The sequence below is a fragment of the Leptonotus elevatus genome, chromosome 6 (assembly GCF_054856555.1).
Source record: "Leptonotus elevatus isolate MCC_2025b chromosome 6, RoL_Lele_1.0, whole genome shotgun sequence".
Classification (NCBI taxonomy): domain Eukaryota; kingdom Metazoa; phylum Chordata; class Actinopteri; order Syngnathiformes; family Syngnathidae; genus Leptonotus; species Leptonotus elevatus.
Window position 1 is genome coordinate 2,701,698 of NC_141244.1, and position 16,698 is coordinate 2,718,395.

Below are 16,698 nucleotides of genomic sequence, written 5' to 3' on the forward strand. Positions count from 1 at the left end.
TAATTACATAAAAATTTAAAAAGACAGTTTGATTACGTACAAGACAAAAAAAAATGGACAGCTACAACAAAGTATCCAGATATTGTTTAAAGTCACAGATAAGAATATAATCTCAGAGGATCCATACTGTTTGAAAAACCTAAAATCCGTCAAATGTCAAAAACAACTGTGTTAGGCTTTGCCATTGTGGAGCGCCTTGAGGCGACTTGTTGTGACTGGGCACTTTATAATATTGAATTAATGTCAATGATCTGTATTGTTTTGTGTTTTGTAGGGCAAGAGGTGTAGGCATAGAAATGGAAAGCTTTGCTTCTGACTACACCATTTCGGTCGTATATCTATGTATTACTAATTCATTTTACCAATGAACACTGAATACATTTTCATTTCATTTCATATTACTGAAAATGCTTTGAAAATATGCTGTTGATGTTATGTAGCCATGATAGATGTAAGAAACTGAGTACTCTGGTTCGACTTTACCACCACCAAATGTATTTGTTTCCCAAAAAACAACATATGCAGGAGAAGGAACGAAGCAATGAGATAGATATAGAGAGCAGGAGGAAAAGGAGGAAATAACCAATGGCCAGATGAAGAGAGCAGAGATCATACTTCGGCCATGTCTAGGGCATGCTGGAGAATGAGCAGAGGGTAAAAGTGCAAAATTTGTATTTTGAGAATGCTAAGGTCAGCCTGTCTGAGATGGAAAATAATAGATTAGGCTGCAAATAATATTGGAGGAATGACTGGAAAGAAGGATAAAAGTGTCAGAAATTACATTAAAAAATAAATTGTAATATTCAAACCAAAGGTACAACAACAGAAGAATAAAAAAAAAAAAGGGACAAGAAAATGGGTACAGAAAATGTAGTGTACAGGAAAATGGTCAGGCGAGACGGCCACAGAAGGATAATTCATATTTAGACAGATCCCCACTGCACTCAGCTCGGCTTCAGCCCACATACTCGGTGCATCCATTAGTTCAACTAATTCCCATTGCCATCTGCCATGCAATTCCAGATGCACCTCTGGAGTGGCAGAAAAAGTTCAGGACTTTAGGGGAGAGGGATGTTGATTTGTAGAATATGAGATTAACTTAGTTATTTGAAGTACCTAATGGTTTTATAACTAACAGAGGAAGCCCTCCAGGAATCACATAACCCACATATCTTATGCTAAATGATGTATTTCCGCAAAATGACAGACTGGTTTATGAAGTGATTCCTACACAAGAATTCCATATTTGCTGACACTAGCTTGTCAATGGAAGACATGTATAATGTTCTTACCTTCATAGAATGCTTTAAATCCGTGAGCACTTACTGCAAAGTCACTGGTCAGCCTCAGTGAAAAAATTGAGCCAGAACTGGTAACAGGTGGAGGGATGCTAAATCCTGTTAACCTATGGGTAGAAAAAAAGAATTATATGTTAAAAGAATGATCAACTCATGCATGCAATCAAAAGATATACTCTGCGAGGCTCAGAGAAATATTGGTGGTTTAGTATATTAAACAAGCACACAAAATCAGTGTTCCCTTGAAAATCCTTTTGCACATCCACAGAGTAAAAACAAAGTGGTGCAGTTCCAATAATTTATTTTACAAAGAGACAGTGTTTTTTCTTAAAAGAAAAAAAGTGCAGTGCTCAGCATACATGAGTACACCCCAACAATTTTGTAAAAACAACTTTAATTTCCGAATCAAGATTTTTTTTTTAATGGGATACTATACTACAAAATACTCTCACAAATGTGGGCCATTGATTGCAAACAAGATGTATTTGTAAGTACACACAAAAAAGTAGTTTTTTTTAACAATTATTAAAGAACATTTTGCACAAGTAAGTCCTCCCCGGAAAAAAAACTGACAACTTGTTAATTCCAGGCCTAGCAGACATGTTGCTATCCATAAAAGTCAAGGTAATAGAAAATACGAGATTTAGTCGTTTTTTGTTGTTGTGGGATGCATACATTTTTTGCATTAGTTAATTTGATTAAACTGAAGATTATACATTGTATTATCAACCTTACTTTCACGCTGTGAACTAAGCACACATTCTACAGAAAACATTTTGTCAACATTTCGGAAATTGTTCAGATGTTCACAGAGATATTTAATAAAAAAAGGGGGTGTACTCATATGCTGAGCGCTGTATGTGTGTGTGTGTGTATGTATAAATATATATATATATATATATATATATATATATATATATATATAGGCTTGGGGAGTAACGGAATACATGTACCGCCTTTATGTAATCAGATTGCAAAAAATGTTTAACTGGAACTGGAACTTGCTCGGAGCGAAAGTTTGAGCTGAGAGTTCAGCGGCATGCTACGCGCTGTAGCTTCTTGCTAGCTAGCCCGCTAGCCTACAACTATAATGTGAGTTACACCTTCCAAACAAATCTTCCTCCCACCATTTCACTATTTAAACATCATACACAATATATACACGGCTAAACTTGTGACTGGGATAAAAGTTCATTTTGCAGTTGATGTCACACATCGTCATCCTCATTGGATGACTATCTATCTATCTATCTATCTATCTATCTATCTATCTATCTATCTATCTATCTATCTATCTATCTATCTATCTATCTATCTATCTATCTATCTATCTATCTATCTATCTATCCATCTATCCATCCATCCATCCATCCATCCATCCATCCATCCATCCATCCATCTATCAAACTGGGGGTGTGGTTGCTTTCAGTGACAGTTCGAAAACAGCATATGGCCTTCAATCAATCAATCAATCAATAGCCTACATGCTTTTTAATTACACAAGGATTTTTGCTATTTGCAGGCTGCTCGGATCCCTATTACCCGCAAATAGCAGGGGCACATTGTATAGAATATATATTGCGGTGATATTTATTTTTATTTTATCTACATGAGCATACTCAATATTGGAGTAATCCAATAGTAATCCAGTTACATTACTTTAATATTATGGTACTTGGATTACATTACTAACTAATTTTTTTAGCAGGTAACTTGTAACTGTAATGATTACATTTTAAAAGTAGCCCTTCCAACCCTGTGTGTATATATATATATATATATATATATATATTGGAGCCTATCCCACCTAGCTTTGGGCAGTAGGCGGGGTACAACCTGAACTATATATATATATATATATACAAACCCAATTCCCAAAAAGTTGGGACACTATACAAATTGTGAATAAAAACTGAATGCAATTATGTGGAAGTGCCAAATTTCAATTTCAATATTTTGTTCAGAATAGAACATAGATGGCAGGTTAAAAGTTTAAACTGAGAACATGTATAACTTTTAGGGAAAAATATGTTGATTGTAAATTTCATGGTGCCAACAAATCAAAAAAAAAGGTAGCAGTAAGCGGCTGGAAAAGTCAATTGCATTTACACAATTACACACAAAAAAAACAGCTGGAAGACCAGTTACTACTAATGAGGTCCATTGGCAACTTAATTGGAGTATAAAAAGAGCTTCTCGGAGTGACAGTGTCTCAGAAGCGAAGATGGGTAGAGAATCACCAATTCCTCCAATGTTGCAAAGAAAGATAGTGGAGAAATATCAGGAAGGTGTTTACCAGCGAAAAATTGCAAAAAGGTTGAAGTAATCATCATCTACAGTGCATAACATCATCCAAATATTCAGAGAATATGGAACAATCTCTGTGTGTAAGGGTCAAGACCGAAAAATCATACTGGATGCCAATGATCTTCGGGCCCTTAAACGGCACTGCACCGCAAACAGGAATGCTTACTGTAAACGAAATCACAGAAAGGGCTCAGCAATACTTCCAGAAAACATTGTGGGAGAACACAATCCACCGTGCCAGCCGCCGTTGCCAGATAAAACTCTACAGTACAAAGAAGAAGCCATTTCTAAAGCAGACCAAGAAGCGCAGGAGTTTCTCTGGGCCAGGGGTTATTTAAAATGGAGTGTGACAAAGTGGAAACCTGTTTTGTGTTCAGACGAATCACGATTTGAAGTTATTTGTGGAAAACTGGGGCACTATATCATACTGACTAAAGAGGACAAGGAAAACCCAAGTTGTTGTCAGCGGTCAGTTCAGAAGCCTGCATCTGTGATGGTATCGCATGAGTGTGTGTGTGGCATGGGCAGCTTCCACATCTGGAAAGGCATTGTCAATGCAGAAAGGTATCTTCAGATTCAAGAACAACATATGCTCCCATCCAGGCAACATCACTTTCAGAGAAGATCTTGCATTTCTCAACACGATAATGCCAGACCACATGCATCACCAATTACATCATGGCTGTGTAGGAAAAGGATCCGGGTATTGAAATTGCCAGCATGCAGTCCACTTCTTTCACTTATAGAGCACATTAGGCACATCGTAAAGGGGAAGGTGCAACAAAGAAAGCCCAAGACAGTTGAACACTTAGAGAGACGTGTGTTAGACAAGAATGGGACAGCGTTCCTATTTCTAAACATGAGAAACTTGTCTCCTCGATCCCCAGACGTTTGCAGACTGTTGTAAGCAGAGGGGATGCCTCACAGTGGTGAAAATGGCCTTGTCCCAACTTTTTTGAGATTTGTTGACACCATGGAATTTAAAATCAACATAGTTTTCCCCTAAAATTATACATTTTCTCAGTTTAAACTTTTGACCTGTTCTCTATGTTCTGTTCTGAATAAAATATAAAAATGTGACACTTACACATAATTGCATTCAGTTTTTATTCACAATTTGTATAGTGTCCCAACTTTTTGGGAATTGGGTTTGTATGTATATATATATATATATATATATATATATATATATATATATATTGGTTGGCAACCTGTTCAGAGCGTACCCCGCCTACTGCCCGAAGCCAGCTGTGATAGGCTCCAGCGCCCCCCGCGACCCTTGTGAGGACAAGCGGTTAAGAAAATTGATAGATGGATGGATGGATATATATATATATATATATATATATATATATATATATATATATATATATATATATATATATATATATATATATATATATAGCGTGACAGCGGATGGTTCTGTTTAAGGTAGCACAGGTTATGTTTGAGCAATAAACATAATTACAAGCATTTAATAAATGTTTGCGTATCACATTAAGAATATGTATGTGTTCATGTCAAAATATTGGGATCTTATTTTTTTCATTTTAAATTATGCAAGTAATTAACTGATTAGAAAAAGAGGAGGGTGAACTTTAAATGTCAAAAAAATTAACACATAACTTTATATATATATTATACACATTAGCCATCACTTTCAAATAGTCAATACCTTGCCCCACAAGTCAGTGTCTGTTAAGTGCCTAATTAAACACAGCATCATTTAATATGCATGCAATTTTTCCACCTGTAATATCATGGTCATGAGACAATTCAAACACATGCTAGAATCCTTCCTATTGGTGGATGGTGAGTGAAAACAGGCTGGTGTATTGTAACAGACTGCTTCATTACTGCATTTCAAATTAGGTGTAGGTCCAAACAAATCCATTTAGTTTCACGACATCGTAAACAAGATGTGATGCTGGCCATTCTTCAGCACCACTTGCTGATGTTCTATCGACCCTCCACTCCTCTAAGTCAGCTTGTGTAGCATGAACAGAACTTGTGCATGAAACAAAATGTCTCCTTCACATTATTGCTATCTTGCTTTGTCATGTTCTCTTGCTAATTTGGGGGGGCGCTTGTATTACCAAACCTCTGCTCAAAAGTCAACCAGATAAATTGTAGCTGCAATGTGTGTGTGTGTGTGTGTGTGTGTGTGTGTGTGTGTGTGTGTGTGTGTGTGTGTGTGTGTGTGTGTGTGTGTGTGTGTGTGTGTGTGTGTGCGCGTGTGTGTGGGGGGGGGGGGGGGTGTGCGTTTGTGTGTGCGTGTGTGTGAAATGTAGAGAGTATTTACAGCTTCAATAGAGTTTCTAATTACAGCACCGTTCACAGGGTTGATCCAAGCAGTAAACAATTACACTTTGTCCAAACTACTGTACAGCATGCAACCAAAAACACAAAGCAGGCATTTGCCATACTAAACTGTAAGGATGAAATGTGCTGTCATACATTCAAAGTTGAATGCTATTGTGACGAAACTTAAAATCGCATCACAAAAAGGTAAAAAGCATGCAAGACAAAACCAAGTCAACAACCAGTCAATCTTTGTCCCTGTTTATTCATTAAAAATCTACTAATTTTTGTGAATATGGACTCTGTACTCTAATCCAATGGGAGCACAGATGCATAAGGCGGCAGCGGTCCGTGAGCCACCAGACGAGGACCAGGAGATGGCAGCGGGGTGCACGCCGCCAGAGAAGGAGCAGAAGAAAGCGGTGCGTCGTGCGCCGCCAGCGGTGGATGCGATGGTGGATGCGATGGCGGCCGCAAGGCTTGCGCCGCTGGATATGGAGCAGAGGACGGCTGCAGGGATTGCGCCGCCAGACGAGGAGCAGTGGGCAGCCGCGGAATTTGCATCGCCTGACCAGGAACAGAAGACGATCGCATGGCATGCTCTGTCGGACGTGGAACAGAAGAAGGCAGTGAGTCATATGCCACCAGAACAGGAACAGGGGTCAGAGTCTGTCACAATTGAGGCGATGAGACTCGGTGCTGCAGGGGCACAGGCGATGAGACTCAGTGCTGCAGGGGCTCAGGCAATGAGACTCGGTGCTGCAGGGGCTCAGGCGATGAGAGTCGGTGCTGCAGCAGCTCAGGCGATGAGACTTGGTGCTGCAGCGTCTCAGGCGATGAGACTCTGTGCTGCAGGGGCTCCGGTGATGAAACTTGGTGCTGCAGCGGTGCCGGGACAGGGAATTGAGGCTGCTGTGGAGCCAGGACGGGGACTTGGGACTGCAGCAGATGAGAATCCCTGACTTGGGACTGAAGCAGACGAGAATCTGTGATTTGGGACTGCAGCGGACGAGAATCCGTGATCGGGACTGCAGTGGTCTAGAATCCGTGACTTTGGACTGCAGCAGACGAGAATCTGTGATTTGGGACTGCAGCGGACGAGAATCCGTAACTCGGGACTGAAGCAAACGAGGTTCCGTGACTCGGGGCTGCTGCAGACGAGGTTCCGTGACTTGGGGCTGCTGCAGACGAGGTTCCGTAACTTGGGCCTGCAGCCGACGAGAATCCGTGACTTGGGGCTGCAGCGGCACAGGCAAAGCGGCCCGGGGCTGCAGCCGACAAGAGTCTGAGGCTTGGTGCTGCAGCGGCACAGGCAAAGCGGCTGGGGACTGCTAGTATTTCGCCTCCTTTGAGCTGGGGCTTGTACTTGGCTTGGGTGTCCTTGGCTGGACGCTGCTTGGCTTGACTGCGCTTGGCCTCTTCACCTGTGCCGCTGCAGCCCCTAGCCTCCTCACCTGTACCGATGCAGCCCCTGGCCTCTTTGCCTGTGCCGCTGCAGCCCCTGGCCTCTTCGCCTGTGCCGTTGCAGCCCCTGGCCTCTTCGCCTGTGCCGCTGCAGCCCGGGCCTCTTCACCTGAGCCGCTGCAGCCCCATGTTTCTGGTCCGACGGCGGACGTCCTGCGGCCGCCACCCATCCCTGTTCCGGCGGCGCATGTGATGATGGACTTTGACAAGACCCTATGCCCACTTCCTGGCCCCACTGCAATGTTTGACTTTTGTTTGGGACTAGGGCTACACGATGTATCAAAAAAATACCGTCATCGCGGTGATGGCACATGCAATTATTTATTTATTTTTATTGGTACTGAATGCTTCGTTGCACACATTGGCGTTTATCCAAGTTCGACCAATCAGATGCGACCCTATATACGCATCACCACTCACTTCCCTAGATACTGCTCTCCTATTGGCTGGAGCGGACCACAGGCATCCTGTTAGCAACTCCACAGCCGTGGATGGAGGAAAAATAAATAGCAGACGCGGGAGAGAAAGAAATGAACGAGGATGAAAGCAATGAACTATTTGTGCCTAAAAAAAATAGGACGTTTGCAATATGATGTCAAAGAACAGTGGCTACGTCAAGAGGAAACGCAACCAATCTACACAGCCGTCGTCAGAGTCCCAATACTACTAACGTGAAGGCAAGTTGTAAAATAGCAAATCGATAACCATTAATGACAGTTTTGCGAGCGTCCAACCTTATGAGAAAACTTCCAGCTTGCCAGAAAGTACCTCAGTCTGTATACCTGCAAGCACCTCAACCTCCGAGAGACTTTTTAACGTGCCTCAGGCAAATGTAGTTACATGCCAGCATACTTGTTTAAAATTGGCCAAAGTGAACATGCTGGTCTTCTTGGCAAAAAAACTTGAATAATTTTACTAAGCAGTGTTGTTTTTTATGATTACTGTAACGTGGAATTCACAGTTGTCACTTGGTTATGCTTGAATTAAATAACTAATTAGGAGTATAGTAATGCTTTTTTTTTTTTTGGTCCTCGCATGTTTATGATAATACTTGTTAAGTGTTTGTACTTCATTAGCCTCAATTACAATGTTTAGTTCAGATTACTGTACATAGTCTGCTCATATTCCACATTTAAAGCTTATTTATTTAATTAGATAATTAAACTATAATTTCTTTAGAGACATGTTAAATAGTGCAATAATATCACATGTTTTTCCAATATCGTGCAGCCCTCGTCTAGGACCCGTGTCAGTCAAAACAGAGGCAGCCAGTAGACTGGAGAGTGACTCCCGTGAGCTGCCTATGAGCAGAGTGTGTGGAGGTAGCGAGTGTTGCTTTTAAGTCACAGTTCTTATTGTACGTCTTTGCACGTTTTGCAACCTTGAATGAACCCCGATGAAAAAAACAACACTCGCAGGTAGCGGCGTTTACCTCGCAAGCAGACTCCGTTTAGTGAGATATGGGCTTTAACATTAGCAGTTACGAACGGCACGTTTCAGATAAAAGGCAAACGGGCGCTAATATAGTTTCTACCTGCAGTGTTGATAGGAGAGGACACTTGCATTGCCGGCGCTGCTTCTGGGTTGAGTCCTCCGGAGTGCTCACAAACACGACAGACAGTCATCGCATGCTATATGCAAAGCCTTTTGCATAATGGTAGTGTTTTCTCCCTTAGACGAAATATCCAATTTGCAAATATTGTTGTTGGCTTTTGTTATAAAATGTCACTAAACTTTCTAGCGTGGCGCCATGTTTGTTGCTCGACGCGCAGGGAAAAGCTGCGCGCTTGGTGACGTCATCGTCCCACACGGAACCGATAAGGGAATCGTTAAAAACGGCAAACAATGCCAAAGGATTGAAGCACTGGAAGCCGGTTCTTAACAAGAACCGGTTTTCAATTCCCATTCCTATACAACGGTATGATTATCTCCTTCTTTAAACCCACTGTGGTTTGTAGCACTTTGTTTTTCTTTGCTGCCACTGGCAATGTTGTCTTTCTTTTGGCCCATGGCAAAGAAAATTAGTCGTGGAAAAATCAAAATGTACTCACGAAAGCCGGAGCACCTTCGTGAATGTTCACACTCTGGCTCGACATGAGCAGCGCCTCGTCTCGACAATCGTGACGTGTGCATTCGTCATCGCTCGGCTTGGCTACCCGTTCAAGGTACGTTTGACTTTGCTTGGGTGTTTGGACTCCGAGAATGAGGTCAAACTCCAAGGCATTTCTTTCTATTATTTGGGGGGGGGGGGGGGGGGGGGGTCTCAAAGTCCGATTTGTACGAGTTCTGAGACGTTCCAACTCCGATGTGCCACAGTATTATGTGGCTTGGCTCACTAATATGGATGGATATACATGGAGGGCTGTCATTTTGTATTAAAATGAGAGGCTGACATTTCACAGCCTCTTACCATGGATTGCATTAAAAACTGTATCTATGATTGGCTAGAAACAAGTTCAGTTGCCTCTCACCCAAAGGCACCTGAGATAGGCTCACGCACGTCCGCAACCCTAATGGGGTTACGTGGATCATGGATGCATTAAATACCATACTTTGAGCCAGAGATTTTCACACACACACACCAGATGTTACCTGGAAGAACAAACAACTCTTATCTCACCACTGACATTCACAGACAGGAGTTGCTTTGGCAACAGAAGCATCAGGCAAATTGTTGGAAAAAGTAATTAGCTAATGCACAACCTGGGACATACTACCTTCAGTGAGATGAACATTTCAATATTGGACACTTATCTGCCAACATAGGGTGGGGATCTTTAGTCTCCTCATGATTTGATTTGATTATTGTTTGAAAGGATACAATTTGATTTGATTATCTTGATGCATCTTAAATCGATGCAAATCCTTTAAACCAGTGGTTCTCAAATGGGGGTACGTGAAGACACTCGAGGGGGTACGGGAGATTTTAGAATACATTTAAAATGTAGCATCTATGCAAAAATCCTTTAAAAATAATTATTAAATTGTCCAAATAGTTAACTCTTTGACTGCCAAGCATTTTCAGAAAAGAGGATGTGTGGGTGCCATCTGATTTAAGCATTTTGACTGATCTTTCAAGGTCCACAGAAAATGTTGTGTTTGGACTATGGAAACACACATACTACCAAATGAAAGATTGAACTCTCATCTTTCATCAGAAAAAAAAGTTTGTTTCTACCTTATTCCGTTCTTCAGTAATCAACAATAGAAAATAGGTTAGTTTCCACCAAATGCTCTGTTTTGGACCAAAATACGGAGAAATCAAGCTTTTTGTGAAACGATATTATTTCATGCACTCTAGTGAATTTGACACCTTTTTTTTCATGAATGATGCCACAAACATCTAAACAGTGCTTTACTTCTGTAAAACACTACCACCAACAATGCAGTGTGTGTTTGGCCATGTTGTCATCAAGTCTACTCTCAGGATCATGATACGGTGACCTGGTGTTACGTCTGGCTTCCTCATGTCCTTCGGTTCCTGTACCAGGTGGTAAGAGATGTTCTGATCCATCTTATCCACTCCATTCATGGTGGCATCGTAGTCCAGAACCAGTGTCTTCTCCGTGATCAGACTGTACCCACTCCTCAGATGAATATGCATTGGACTCGGGGTACCGTCCGCCTGTGCAGAAGTGCTCGTTTTCCGCCGTTAGCATCGCTAGCCGGTGAGGCTTTATGACGTGATCGAAGCCGCCGCATCAACGGTTCCAACTTCGGCGTCAACGGTTCCAACTTTGGCGTCAACCTCGGAGTCACCATCATCACCATCATCAATGTGCTCTTTAGCATTGGTCGATGCTTTTCGTCTTTGAAAAAAATGCTCAAGCGTGAGCTGCTTGCAACCGGTCACCATTTTCGCCTCCTCAGCCATTCTCCCCTCAACACTCTTGCTCCGCCTCACGTCTTCTACTGACGCCTACCCGATCTTGTCCAAAGAGAGTCATCGCTGCCTTCTAGTGCCCAAAAATAGTCATTATACTAACTCGACCTGCTTAATACTTTCAGCACAGCTTGCCAAGGCTTTCCTCCACCCGTTTTCAAAAAAAAACAAAAAACATAGTGAACATCTTTTAACGTCATTGGAACACCATACGCGACAAATCTTTTTTGGGAATTTGAAAAAATGTGTCAACATTTGAGACTCAGGATTGTTCTCTCTAAGCCGTTCTAGCTGTTGATGTTTGCACAGTTGCATATTTTTTTACGAGAGGAAAACCAGTAATTGCAGTGACACTTGTTGTTCAAAAGACATACATATGAGGCATTTGTTATGCTACTGTGTATTGTCTAACACAATTTTACCGAACCCAAACCTCAGAATTGTAAGGCAGATATGCTAAACACCATTTCAAATTGCTTACCAATTTACCCACCAATGTAGGTGTCTAATCATATCAAGCATAAAAGCCATTTTGCTGTCATCTTTTATTCACGTTTTCTTGAAAAGCAATGAAATGCATGCTTGATGTCCGTTATAATATTCCAAATTAAATATCCTATCTTTTTTATCTGGTGTCATGTTTGGGTTCTGTTTTCCTTGTGTGTTCTCCCTTGGTCTTGTTAAGTGTGTAATCCTGCCCTTCTGCGTGTGAACCAATCAGTGCCCTCAGCCACTTGTGTCTTGCCCCAGGTGTGTCTTGTTGTGTCCTTAGCGTCTATGTATTTAGTCTCCAGTCTCCCCTCTGTCTGTGTTGGTTCATTGTCTTTCCCTCATGTCATGCTGCCCGTTTTTGCCTTGTTGTCCTCCCCATGTTTTGTTTTACCTTGTAATTTGGAGTTCGCTTTTTGTTTTGTAGAAATTAAAGTCCCTTTTTTCACTTCACCTTCGCCTCCTTGCCCTGCTTCCCTGCGACTGGGTCCACCAAACTTTACCCTCTTGACATCTGGTAACTGTGGATGAGCTAATTAATGGTCGAGGATCAAATCTAAATCCCATTGCTACACCACTGTGAAGAGGGTCCTCATATATAAATATTTGAATGCATTTCTGTTGAGGAGGCGCCACATGCAAACTTTACAAACGAGCATTGAAACTGTACCAGGACTACAAAAGGAAGCAACGAGTAAATGTAATGTTATTCTATTCGGCAGGAATTTACACCCAAGTTGACCTTGATGGTGACGGATGAGAGGCTTTAGGGTCAACTACATTGGGGGAAAAAAGTTATTTGCATAAAATGAATTTTTGGGAGAAGAAGTAAGGGAGCTTCAGTGCTTATAACCTACTTTCTTGTTTCAAATAATGAGCGAGCTGGACACTTAAAATGAAATATACTGCTGGGAATGTATTGTACTCCATCAGGTGAACAGTGGCTGCCAAATGGCTATGTTTGGCCACAATCCGCACGATTATCAGGACAGAAGCGGCATTTCCTTCCGCCTGAACGCACTGCATCTGCCCTAAAGGTAGTTGTCACACATTCCCACCATCTGATTAGTGAGGCTTGGTAGCAGCATGACATGAAGAAGGAAGAGACGAAAAGAGAAAAAGGAATGATGCATTTTTTTTGTCCTTCTCCCTTCACCTCTTTCCTTGTCACAGTTGCTCTTTTTGTCACTCAAACTCTCACACTTTATTTGTTTCTCCTTCCAAAAGGTTGCCGTAAGTCATTCTTCCCATTTCTTTTTTGTCTCCTCAAATAATCTGGCGTCTTTGTAAATCTTTGTTCCTGCCCACCTCTAACTTCAATGCCCTTAACCTTCTGTCCTTAAACAGAAGGGTGAAATGCAAACAGAGAAGACCAGAATGTATTTAACTGACAGTAAGCGGCGATTAAAGTGAAGCTATTCTGTTTAGTTTATTGTCAAGTGTCGGAGCCAAATAAGACTCATAACTCATGTGAATAATGGCCTTACTGCCGGCCAATTCTTCAACTGAGAAAAGAATAGCATGAGATGATTTAAAGACTTGTCCTTCTGCTTTACAATTGGCTCATAACATTTTACTTTCATAAACACAGAAATAAATGTTAAATCTTCTAAAATACAGATTTTCTTCACTACAAAAGTGACTACCATACTTCTTTTGCAGAGTATAATATTTAGTTTTTCATAAATGTGTTGTTTACAGAATAAAATGGAGTGGCAGTAGCTCATCCTTAAAGCCCCTATAAAACTGAACTGCGAACTTTGCAAATATTGACTTACATCAGAATTCAACAGGGTTTGGAATTTGCGCATTTGTGTCGCATTTAGTCACCGTTGTCGGCAATGTCGCAAGGATATTTTGAACATGTTCAAAACTTCCTTGCGAATCCATTGTTCTGCCAACATGTGCTGTTGTTCCTAATACCATCAGACACTTGAACACAGAGACGCTAGCACGCACACACATTACAGTTCAACACTCATTCCACCATTACCCCCCTCGTTAAATCAACACATAGGACACCACACTATTCTTACTATCACATATTTGCCAGTACCAGTGGAGCGACTGAGGGTGCACACTTAGTGTTCTTTAGTGATGGCAAAATCTAAACTGTGTTTTGGTACGTACCGGAACCCAGACGGAACTTGTGATTCGAATCCCGTTCCTAAATCTGTCTCAGAATCAGGATGTCACGTGACAGTTGCCTTTCGTGTTCCATTACGCCTCCAAACGTCACATTGTTTCAGCAAGTGCCTTTTCCAAAATTAAATAAAAGCCGACCATTGCACTATATTAAAATGTCTTAAATCTGAAATAAAACCAACCTAAGTATACTTTGTATGTAAAATTGCTGATTCATTGGCTTACATCAGCGGTGCTCAAGTTCGGTCCTCGAGAGCCCCTATCCAGCCTGTTTTCCATGTTTCCCTCCGGCAGCACAGCTGAATCTAATGATCAGCTAATCAGCAAGCTTTGCAGAAGCCTGATAACGATCCTGATCATGAATCAGGTATGTTAAAGGAGGGAAACATGGAAAACAGGCTGGATACGGGCTTTCGAGGACCGAACTTGAGCACCCCTGCCCTACATGATAAAAATGTCAACATCCTCTTGAACGCTTTGAATGTGGCGGTTGATTTAGTGGTAACGGACCCGCACAATGGGCTGAGGAAAAGGTTCGTAACCCAGGTTCCATCCCGCTACAGGTGTCATGTTTTTGCAGGTCATTCTTTTTCCTCTCTAATACTTTCTGTCAAAAATGTATGCCCTGTCGCCAAAAAAAGCTTCCAATGTAGCCTCTTGAAATGTAGTTTTTGATTAAATGTGATAGCACTGGGGGTTTCATCAAAGCATTTAAGTCATGCTGGGAGGCAAAATAAAAACAAACCAAGTATCAGCAACAAAAAGCTCATTTGTACTTCTATACTTTTTTGACAGGGTGGGGCTCATTCATTTTTTGTTTCCCATGATATTATTTCTCTCTCTTATGGCGTCCATTACAATTATAGCCCGATTGCCAGTTGTGTAAATTAGGTGATGACAGACAGCCAATAGTTAGTTTCCTTACTGGGCAACTGGCAACACTGATCTACTGTTTGATTGTAATCTTTTACACTTGGCCACCAGATGTCGCTGTGGAGAGATTTTCGAACGTTCCAAAAGATAGATTATTTTTGTGAATCAATCGTTTCAAATAATTTAACCGCTTCAATGTTCAATTTATTCCATCACTAGTGGTTTTACTTTGTTTTGAAGCATACATTTACACACAAGTCGCTAACTCACCAGAGACAAGACGCTGCAGCCGACGCGGAGACAGCAACCCAGAAGTCCAAACATGGGTGTAGCTTACGTGTGGCTTAAATAAGGCTCTTTTTGCACCATTCAAAAATCAGGTGACTGAAAGTTTTTATCTGATTAAATAACATGGTTTTTGTCATCATTTATAAGTGGAAAATGTGTGACTATATTATATGAAAATTTACTGACTACCGAAATGATTAAAATGCCTTTTGAACTAAATATTATTTAAATGTATATAAAATGGTACCATGTGATTCCCAGGGGGAGGGGCTAAGCAAATTAAAAGAGCCCTTAGTGAAAAGTCCAGTTTGTAGGTGTTGAGGAGGAAGGTACCGAGAGTAGAAAAGTTTGCACATTAGACCCAACTGAACTCTTGGATGTTAATGATGAACGCCGTACAGTGTTTTTGTGAATTTAGTTTTTGTAAATAGTGTTTTTGAATTTTTGACATTTTTGCTGTTTTTTAATTTCCTGTAAATATCCACTTTGCTGAACTGATGGAGGTTTTGCACAGTAAGTCACATTGGTGCTAAATTTTTACTTATAAATATTACTTAAAAATATGCACATTGGTGCAATATGCACATTGGTGCATATTTTTGGTGTCGCCTTCTAGCACGCGGGCAATAATTAATTATCTCTTAATTTTTCTTTAATTTTCTACAGTGCACTCGTATTTAGTTTTGTATGTTTGTCAAAGTTACGTGGGAAATTTGTTTTGGAGCACAGCGTTCTTGACAAGGTAGAGCTGCCTTGGTTTTGTGTTGCGTCAGTCTCTCACACTGGCTACCAAGTTTGTTTTTATTTAGCTGGTAAATACACTTACACACATGCACAGCTGAACACACTGCAAATCAATATATATATATTCGATTTTTTTCTCCTCTCCTGCAGTCCAAAAAAATATAAATATTGCAAATTAAGCTTTACATACAGATTAACACCCATTATGTAGTAAACATTTTTTAATGATGAAGCGTGTGCAGGCAGGCTGAAATGGGTGGAGAAAAGTGTCAGGTGTGATGTGTGATAGAAGAGTTTCAGCTCAAATGAAAGGAAAGGTTTATAAAACTGTGGTGAGACCAGTGATGTTGTTTGGTCTGGAGACAGTGCCAATGAGGAGAAGACAAGAGGCAGAGCTGGAGGTGGCAGAGATGAAGATGCTGAGGTTCTCTTTGGGAGTGACCAGGATGGATAGAATCAGGAATGAGTACATCAGAGGGACAGCACATGTTAGAGGCTTTGGAGATAAAGTCAGAGAGACCAGACTTAGATGGTTTGGACATGTTCAGAGGAGAGATAGTGAGTATATTGGCAGAAGGATGCTGAGTTTCCAAATGGCAGGCAGAAGGTCTCGAGGAAGACCAACGGTTTATGGATGTAGAGAGGACATGAAGGTAGTTGGTGTGAGAGCAGAGGATACAGAGGACAGGGTTAGATGTAGGCAACTGATATGCTGTGGTGACCCCTAAAGGGAAAAGCTGAAAGGAAAAGAAGAGTAAGTAAAAATTAAATGAAACATTGTAAACAAAAAACGATTTAAAAAAATCTGTATTGCTATGACAACTCTTGTTCATTCACATAATAGTTCTTTATTGCCTACCGCATGTACTGTATTCAGCAATATTTTCCCGAGTTTATATATATATA

General features: G+C 41.1%; 1 protein-coding gene across 6 annotated transcripts in view; it reads right to left on the reverse strand.

The window, feature by feature from the left end:
• Positions 1–16,698, reverse strand: part of LOC147171791 (CUB and sushi domain-containing protein 3-like) — a 499,351-nt gene that overhangs the window by 421,839 nt on the left and 60,814 nt on the right. For all 6 annotated transcript variants that reach the window (XR_015095358.1, XM_086078287.1, XM_086078288.1 and 3 more), the window contains exon 3: positions 1,293–1,405. Coding sequence is in view for 5 of the 6 variants with exons in the window: in XM_086078287.1 (XP_085934413.1) it covers positions 1,293–1,405 (113 nt within the window). In the remaining variant the exon portion in view is untranslated. The remainder of the gene's footprint in view (positions 1–1,292; positions 1,406–16,698) is intronic.